This window comes from Rhinopithecus bieti, unplaced genomic scaffold, assembly GCF_001698545.2.
Source record: "Rhinopithecus bieti isolate Rb0 unplaced genomic scaffold, ASM169854v2 scaffold_13262, whole genome shotgun sequence".
Lineage (NCBI taxonomy): Eukaryota > Metazoa > Chordata > Mammalia > Primates > Cercopithecidae > Rhinopithecus > Rhinopithecus bieti.
Genome location: NW_016808004.1, coordinates 3,964,858 through 3,973,248, shown reverse-complemented (window position 1 = coordinate 3,973,248; position 8,391 = coordinate 3,964,858). Strand labels below are relative to the sequence as shown.

Here is an 8,391-nt window from a genome sequence, read left to right as displayed (position 1 = left end):
GCAAGTTAGTGTCAGTTCCCTTTCCAGGGTGGTCACCTTTGGCCGCCCCACCCACTTGGGGGACCACTGTGGAGACTCTGGCCTGGAAGGAGCATGGGACCTGGTCCTTATTCTGTCTCTTCCTGGTTGTGTGACCTTGAGAAATGCTTCAGCTGTGCTGAGCCTCAGTTGCTGCGTCTGTCATGTAGGGATGCTAGCACGTTCCTCATGGGCTTGTTAGAGATGAGGTTAGGAGCAGGGCCCACCCAGTTGCAGGCAACACACAGTAGCTGTGAAATCTTCCTGGAGGTCCTGGGGTATCCTCAGAGCTTAAAGAATGGCGGCTCCGGGCCAGGCCCACAGCATGCACGCAGCCTGCACCGTCTCGTTTCATCATCTGGCCTCTGCCTTCTCAGAAGCCAGTCAGGTGCCTGCCCAAACCTCAAGAGTACAGCTGAGACAGAAGGGATGGCAGACTCCCTCCTTCCTCTCTCTCACAAACTGGTAAAGAAACTGCAAAGAAACTGCATGTTCTTCGGCTTGGCTATCTCGGGACAAAGGCTGGAGCCCACAGTTGGTTTGTCTGTCAGGCTTTTATTATAAAGAAGATTCCAGAGTCCCGACTGCCCCCCTCCAGCCCCCATGGGCTCTGAGCCAGTCCCAACACTGGCTGAGTTGGCTGCAAGGGGCCTGCATGGCCCATCGGCCATAGAGGGTCGCTTCTGGCAGGAGTGGAATGGGTGGTGGTCTCAGGCGCCAGGGGCGCTCTGCCAGGTCTGCCCGCTCTCTGGAACAGTCATTTCCAGTGTTGCATGGGGAGCCTCTCGGGACCCCTCCCCGGGTCCTCTGCGCAAGCGGCAGCTATTCACAGTTGGTGCATGATACGTTTTTTAACATATAAAAGCTTTAAAAAAAAAAAAAAAAAAAGTGGTGCTATCTTTAGAAACACTTTCAGCAAGATCAAGTAGCCCAGCTACAGCCTTGGTGCGTCTTAACCCCTCTCCTTTCCCTGGAGATGGAGCTCCCAGCTCCTGTGCCCCCTGCCCCTCCCCTCCCCCCTCCCTGCTCCTGGAGGAGCCCACAGAGCACCCCATGGCACAGGCACTGCCCACTCTACCAACAGCCGCCCAAGCAACAAAAATCTGACACTACTTGAAACTGTCTGTGGCCAGGATTCTCTTTGGGTGAGGGGGAAGTGGAGATAACATTTTGGGGGTTGAAGCAGAAACCAATCAAAGGTCAGTTCAAGGAGGGCTCCCTGCACCAGTGTGGATGAGGTAGAGTTTCTGGGCTGCAGCCTCCAGGCTGGTGGCCTCCTCTCCCCTTCTTTGTGCTTGGCCGCCTGGATGCGCGGGGCTCTTGGCAGCAGGACCAGCTGGAGGCTGTGAAGCGAGTGGGTGGGCACAGTGCAGGCCATGCTGGGCAGACGGGAGAGCCTGACCAGCTCTCTGGCCCCCGTCCCAGAGACTGATCTGGGGATAGGTGGGAGGGGATGGAGGTGCCCAGGAGTCAGGGCTGGGGCACCCCTGCCTGGCTCAGAGCAGCCCCTCCTCCTGCCCACGCCCCAGCCGTCTCTGCTCAGTATTCCCCAGCCTGAGTCACAGACACGGGGTAGAACATCAAGTTGAGGCCCGGGGCGTCCGTTTCTCCCTGCAGCAGCCTGCCCAGCTCTCCATGTGTCTCAGGCCTCACTGTAGCACTCATAGATGTTGTCCTCCATCAAAGCCACCACTTGCTCAAACTTGTGCTGCAGTTGTGTCCTCCGGGCTGTGGGGTTGGCCTCCAGCGCGGCCATGATCTGAGGGGAGCAGTGGAGTCAGTCGGGCCATGGCGGGTGGCCCTGCCTCAGTTTGTGGGGGAGAACACAGCCCTGAATGTCTACCACAAGTGACATCCGTCTGTGAGGGGCAAGCACCCTGAGATGTGTGTACTTGAGTAGGAAGCTCACCTGCCCCGAGGGCAGGTGCCTCACCCTGGGGCACTCACCTGTGGCCGATACCTCTTGGCGTACTTATAAATCTCTGCCATGGCCACATTGGTATTGAACTCATTCTGGTATTTCTATAAGGAGGCAGGACGGGGAGGAGGACGTTAGCCCAGCGGTCAAAGCTGAGCCAGGCCCCAGCAAAGCCAGTTGTTTACACAAATCCCCCCCCTTAACTCCACATGGCCCCCACAGCATAGTTCAGCAATGAGGCCCCTCAAGTCCTATGAAGACAGCTTCCTGGACCCTGACCTCCAAGCTCCTCTCCATCCAGAGGGTGCTCTCCTGCCCCCACGCCTCAAGCTCTGGGAAAATGCGTGACGAATTTGCAGGCCGGCAAGAGGCCACGGCCACTTCTGAAATGCCCGCTGCATTCCCTGCCCTTACTCCAGTGGAGGCATTGAGGCCCAGCTCCCCCACCCCTGATCCCTTAGCTCATCGGGGACCCCCCGCAAGCCGCCGCACCCTCGACTCCTCGGCCAGATGGGCATTCATCTCCTGCTCGCTGAGCGGCGTCATGTCCTGGATCTGCTTGTAGTAGCGCTGCACGATCTTCCGGTACTCAGGAATCTCCTTGGCGTAGAGGAGCTTGTTGGTTGGTGAATCCTGGGCAGAGAAAAGCGAGGGTGTTAGATGGCTGCTGAAGGACGGACAGATCTGGTCGTTTTCTGGATGAGCCCTCATCCCTCCTGCCACGTAAGTGACCTTAGCAGGCCCCTGAGGCCCAAAGAGTCTTGCCCGGTCACTGAACGTCTCTGTACTCAGCTGGCCCCAGACCAGGGGCTCCTCACTGTGCTCTGTCTGCCCTGCCTACTTTCCCCAGAATTGTTAGGACAATGATCTGGGGGGGAGGGAGGGGCTACTTCTTTCAGGGGGAAAAGCGCACGGGCGTGCCAGCTCTTCACTGCACACAGCCCGTTCCACGTAACAAGGATGTGTCCTTCTCAGGGTGATAGGTCTTGGTGTCTAGGATTTCTGGAAGCCTGAGTGCTGGCTCAGTGGAATATTTCCCACCACATGCTCCTAACGCCTGAAAGAAGTGCCAAGAACACTCCCAGTTCTTTGTCAGTCACAGGCATCCTGCCTTCAGAGGCAGTACGTGAGAAGTAGTGGAGCGATGGCATTTTCTCTTTCCCCTGGTCTGTCTCTGAAATGCATGGGCTAAATGCAGGGCCACGCACGACCTGGACCAATCCTGCAGTGCCAGCTCTAATGACACAATCTCATCCCTACTCACAGCAAGCGGGTGTTTTCCCGCCTCCCTGTCTTTGCCTGTGCCGTTCCCTCGGCCTGGAAGGCCATCCTCTTTCATCTTCAACCTCTAAAGCCAGACAGAGCCTTGTGTGCCCCCCACCCACTGCATGAATCTCAAGAGGTCCTAGCCACCCGTCACCCCTCTGTCCACTCCTTCACTGAATGCTTGCTTGAATGGCTTTTGACTTTTAGGGTCTGCTGCCCAGAGCCTGGCCAGGTTTTCAGACGATGTTGTGCCTGACTAAGCAGGTTGTCCAAGCTCATACTGGCTTTCCCACACCAGGTTCTCTGGCCTGTTTTCAAAGCCAGTGCCAGGCACAGCCATGGCAGGTGCAGTTGGTCTGCAGAGATACAGAGTTTCTGATGGAAGGTACTGGATTCTAGGTATCTCCCTGTCTGAATGAGTCACTCATCCCATATCCCCTAGACCTGAGCTCTTTCGGTTCCCCTCCCAGGAAGATCTCTGAGCTCAGCCTCAGAGAGTCGAGGAGGCCACCCACGGTTGGCACCCCACTCTGGCCCTGTGCATGGGCCTGGCCTGGTCCTGGGAACAGCCGACCTTGCCCAGCTGCAGGTCAGAGATGGAGCAGGCATCGATGAAGGCCTGCGCGATGACCGAGAGGCAGGCGTCAATGTGGTCTGTCTTGTCGATGTCAAAGACAAACTGGGGGTTCTTCAGGATGTTCACCCAGAACCGGAGAGGAAGGCTGTGGGGTAGGGTGACAAAGGCAGTGAGGGTAGGGTGAGGTAGGAAGCAGTCAAGGGACAGTCATGGAGAAGAGACCTGGCTTTGTCCCTCAAGGGCCTGAGATTGGGGCCTTGTCACAAGATGTAACCTTTGGGGTGGCAGTGGGGCTGAGAGCCGGGTTTCCTGCTGGAGCAAGGCAGGAGCTGCAGGGCTTAGCTACACCCCCAACCCCCTGCTGATCCTCCAACCAGGTCCTATTTCTCATGAGAACCAGGTGCCAGTCCCCGGGCACCCCTGGCTCCTCCCTGAACCCTTGCAGGCAGCAGGAAGTCCAGCATTAGCAGAGCAGCTGTGGCAGGGCTGTGGGGGGCAGGGCCTGGAGCTCTGGCCTTGTCCTCGAGAGGCCAGAGAGGGTAAGCAACACCCCCAACCCCACCTCAGGCCACCCGGTGACTCAGCAGCCTGGGCATGTGCACCCCCAGAGCTCTGGGAAGCTGCTGACCTGCACAGAGGTGCCTGGGCTGGTGGTATTCTTCCTGAGGGTCAGGCTGGGTTTCCAGCAACTTCTTGTGGGGATGTGTGACCCCGACAAGCTAAGAGGTGCCTCAAAGGAGGGCTACCAACTGGGTAAGGGATTCAGGTAATGTGGGGCCGAGCCTGGCTCTACTGTCCCGGGCTGTGTGGTCTCGAGCAGGTACTGTTTCTCTGAGCCTCAGTGTGCTCATCTGTGAAGGTACCCGCCTGAGAGGGGTGTGGGAGAATGACAGTAAGGGCAACACCTAGACCATGCTCTGGGCACTCTTCTAGTTAATTCCTACCATTAACAAGGGTGGCATTTTACAGTGGAGGGGAAACTGAAGCACAGAGAGGCTAAGTCACTCATCCAAGAACGCACAGCTAGGAAATGGCAGAGGAGGGCTTGAGCCCAAGCAGGCGAGGCCAGAGACTAGACTCTGAACCCCCTGCCACAGGGGCCCCAATGGCACAGTGAAGTCCGCACGGCCCCCCACCCGCCACCTGTTGGTCTTCCAGATGTGTAGGGTGTCGGGGTCCGAGATTCCCCTCTTCTCAGCCTGTTCCTCCAGGAAGTCGAAAAAGTACTTGACAGCAAGCGGAGGCTTATCTTCACGGATACTCAGAATGGCCTTGAACAGGTCATCCAGAAACTTCTGCAGCGTGCCCTGTGGGGGCGTGGGGTGGCCGCCGTCAGCCCTGGGCCACATGCAGAGGGCTAGTGGGTACCCTTGGTGGCTCTGCAGCACTTGAAAAGCCCAGGCTGCTGAATGAGGAAGCCACGCGGTGTCAGGCTGGTCACCGAGCCTCTCTGGCCTCAGTTAGCATCCGAAACTTGCCTCACAGAGCTGTTGAAAGGACTCATCAAGGCACTGGCATGTATAGTTGAGACCTGGAGGCACCCGAGTATGGGCTGTGGGGTGCCAGCGCTGCCACTGAGCCATGCGGCCTTGGGGACATCACTGACCCCTCTGGGCCTCCGCTGTACCCTGTGACGTGGGCTGACATGGAAGTGCCTGTCAGGCATTTTTCCTGGCTGTGAGAAATGCCTCAAGTGGGACCCTGAGCCTTCAGCCTCTTGCCCCTCCAGCCCCACAGGGGAAACAGGAAGAACTCACACCCCTCTTCCAGCCGTGTGTGCACAGCTGGCCCTGAGCAATGACCCTCTGGGGGCTGGAGCCTTGTACCTACTGCACGGAGGGGAGACTGAAGCCGGACCCACCTTGGTGGAGAGCAGGCGGGTCAGGTAGATTTCTGGGAGCACCTTCTTGCGATGGCTCTGCCGGTGAGACTTCTTGGGCTCTGCCAGCTCGTCCGTGGGCAGCACCTGGAAGGCCGGGCAGTGGTCAGTGTCCACACCAGGCCCCATCCTCGGCCGCCTGTGGGAGGTCTGGCTCTGCCATGCTTCTTAGCACACAAGGGTTGTGGTTCCCTCCTAATTCTGGGCCCCATCCCTACTCCCCCACCTCCAGCCTTTCTCAGGGCTGGGAGCACTTTTCCCAGAGGCCCAGGGCCACAGAAAGCCAAGGCCACACCCACCGAGGGGCTGGACCCCCGGGCTGAGGCTGGGCACTCACCAAATGGAAATACTTCTCTGTGTCCAAGTCTTTCACTGCAAGAGGAAAACACAATAAATAAACATGGGAGAGTGGGGGACAGAAACAGCAATGAAGACAGAAAGATGGGGAGAGAAACAGAAGCAGAGACAGAAAGATGGGGAGAGAAACAGAAGCAGAGACAGAAAGATGGGGAGAGAAACAGAAGCAGAGACAGAAAGATGGGAGAGAAACAGAAGCAGAGACAGAAAGATGGGAGAGAAACAAACAGAGACAGAGATCCAAAGAGACAGGCAGAGAGAATGAGACAAGAGATGCAGAGACTCATGGGGAGACTGAGTCTGGGAGAGACAGAGAGAGAGAGAGAAGTGAGATCCAGAGACACACAGAGAGTGAGACAGAGTGAGGCAGAGAGAGAAAGACACATACACACAGTGACCACAGGGATGGAGGGACTTGGAGGGAGGGACAGCGGTGGAGAGAAACAGAAAGATGCAGCCACGGGGGAGGAGGGGCCCCAGGCAGGCAGAGGTGACTTCCTTCACCCACCCCACCCCTGAGCCCAGCGCTCCTGTCAGCCCAGACTCCCAGGCTGCTGGGAGAGACCGAGACTCTGCTCTCAACCTCAGGAGGGGACCCCGAGACCCAGAGGAGCCCGGGCTGGCAGCCAGGCGGCTGTGCCTGGGGCGTCTGAGGCTGTGGAGGGGGCACTTGAGGCAGGGACATGGCCCAAGGCTGAGATGGGCATGCTGGCCCCCCTTCTGGCCTGGCCACTGCCCAGACCTCCCGGAACTGCATCCCGCCCTCCCGGGGCCTCTCTCCAGCTGCCGCAGGAAATCAGCTTGAGGAGGCCTGGTGTGCGCCCTGCCCCAGCAGTACTGGGTCAGAGGAGGCTGGCCCCGCCCAGCCTCCACCAAGGAGGCCTCAGCCCAGGCCAGCCCTGACTCTCGGACCCTCAGTTGCCCCACAGGGGCATGGGATTAAGCCCCTGTCCACATGCAGTCTAGGCTTCCTTCCCACATGCACCCGCACTACCTCGGCCCAGTGTGTTGTCCTTCTTGTCTATAAGACTCATGGCCAGTGAGGCACCTTCGGGGATCTGATGGGAGGGGAGAGGCTGAGGTCAGAGGCTGGAGGTTGGGGTGGGGGCATGAGGGTGGGGAAGCAGGGCAGGGGGGCAGGGCTGCACCTTGTAATGGGCCAATGTGTTAAGCTTCTTGCGGCCGTCTTCCACCACTGAGGTGTCGTCCAGGTCCCGAAGGATGTAGCTCTGTGTGCTGGAGGCGAACCACTCTGGGGAACAAGGAGCAGACCATCAGGGTCTGGGCAGGGAGCTGGGCCTGAGGGGTGGGTACCGGCCCAGCCACACAGGGAGAGGCCTCTCGCTCTCTCCATGGAAAATGAGGCAAGCCATACCTCTCTCTGAGCCTCCATTTTCCCATCCATAAAACGGGGAGGGCAGGAAAGAGCTGGGGGAGACAGTGTGAGCATACAAAGTGAAGGTGCCAGGGTGGAGGGCACAGAGGACGAGCTCTGGAAATGGCCTTGTCTGCAGGGTTGTTAATGTTACAATTGCTGATGAAACCCTTGGCCTAACCAAGAATCCTATAAAACCCACTCCAGGCCCCACGTGGTGGCTCACACCTGTAATCCCAGCACTTTGGGAGGCTGAGGCAGGAGGATCGCTTGAGCCCAGGAGTTCAAGACCAGCCTGGGCAGCATAGCATGACACTATCTTTACAAAAAGTAAAATTAGCTGGATGTGGTGGTGCACACCTGTAGTCCCAGCTACTCAGGAGGCTGAAATGAGAGGATCACTTGAACCCAGGAGGTCGAGGCTGCAGTGAGCTGAGATTGCACCACTGCACTCCAGCCTGGGTGACAGAATGAGATCCTGTCTCAAAAACAAACAAACAAATAAACCCCACTCCAGCATCCCTCCTTTAGGAATTAGGAAGCCTTTCCTGAAGGCTTTTTGCTGTTGTCTGTAGCTCACTCACACTGCAGGACTTGTCTCCCTTTGTTTCTGCCGAGGGGGCCTCATTGGATCCTCTCAGGGTCCCCACATTCATGTACCCATGCCAGGTGAAAGGAGTGTTTCCCGTCAAGGCAGGGGCCAGCCCCAGCTGAAGCACCTGACACGGGGTCTCTGCCCCATTCCCACCCACCGAGGTCGACGTCCTCTGCACGCGGCCACTGGGAATAGGGCACATTCTTGCAGAAGGCCTCCAGGATCTTCTCCTTGACCTGTGTCAGCGTGTCAGTGTCCATGGCCCGCACGCTCAGCGAGTCCATGCCACAGCCCTGGAAGGACACGTTCAGGTTCTGCAAGAGGAGAGTGGGAGAGAAAGGTCAGTGAGTTGCTGCCATCACTATGCCGGTGCCCAGGCAGCCATGCCCTGTCCAGGAAGGCTGGG

General features: G+C 58.1%; 1 protein-coding gene across 4 annotated transcripts in view; it reads right to left on the bottom strand.

Moving 5' to 3' along the window:
• Positions 1 to 555: 555 nt before the first annotated feature.
• The window catches only part of PLXND1 (plexin D1), a 52,783-nt gene continuing 44,947 nt past the window's right edge, over positions 556 to 8,391 (bottom strand). For all 4 annotated transcript variants that reach the window (XM_017885034.1, XM_017885033.1, XM_017885035.1 and 1 more), the window contains 10 exons: positions 8,143 to 8,299; positions 7,164 to 7,267; positions 7,010 to 7,073; positions 5,996 to 6,030; positions 5,641 to 5,745; positions 4,923 to 5,086; positions 3,777 to 3,924; positions 2,429 to 2,569; positions 1,966 to 2,040; positions 556 to 1,777 (listed from right to left, as the gene is read on the bottom strand). In XM_017885034.1, coding sequence (XP_017740523.1) covers positions 1,661 to 1,777; positions 1,966 to 2,040; positions 2,429 to 2,569; positions 3,777 to 3,924; positions 4,923 to 5,086; positions 5,641 to 5,745; positions 5,996 to 6,030; positions 7,010 to 7,073; positions 7,164 to 7,267; positions 8,143 to 8,299 — 1,110 coding nt within the window. In that variant the 3' untranslated portion in view covers positions 556 to 1,660. The remainder of the gene's footprint in view (positions 1,778 to 1,965; positions 2,041 to 2,428; positions 2,570 to 3,776; positions 3,925 to 4,922; positions 5,087 to 5,640; positions 5,746 to 5,995; positions 6,031 to 7,009; positions 7,074 to 7,163; positions 7,268 to 8,142; positions 8,300 to 8,391) is intronic.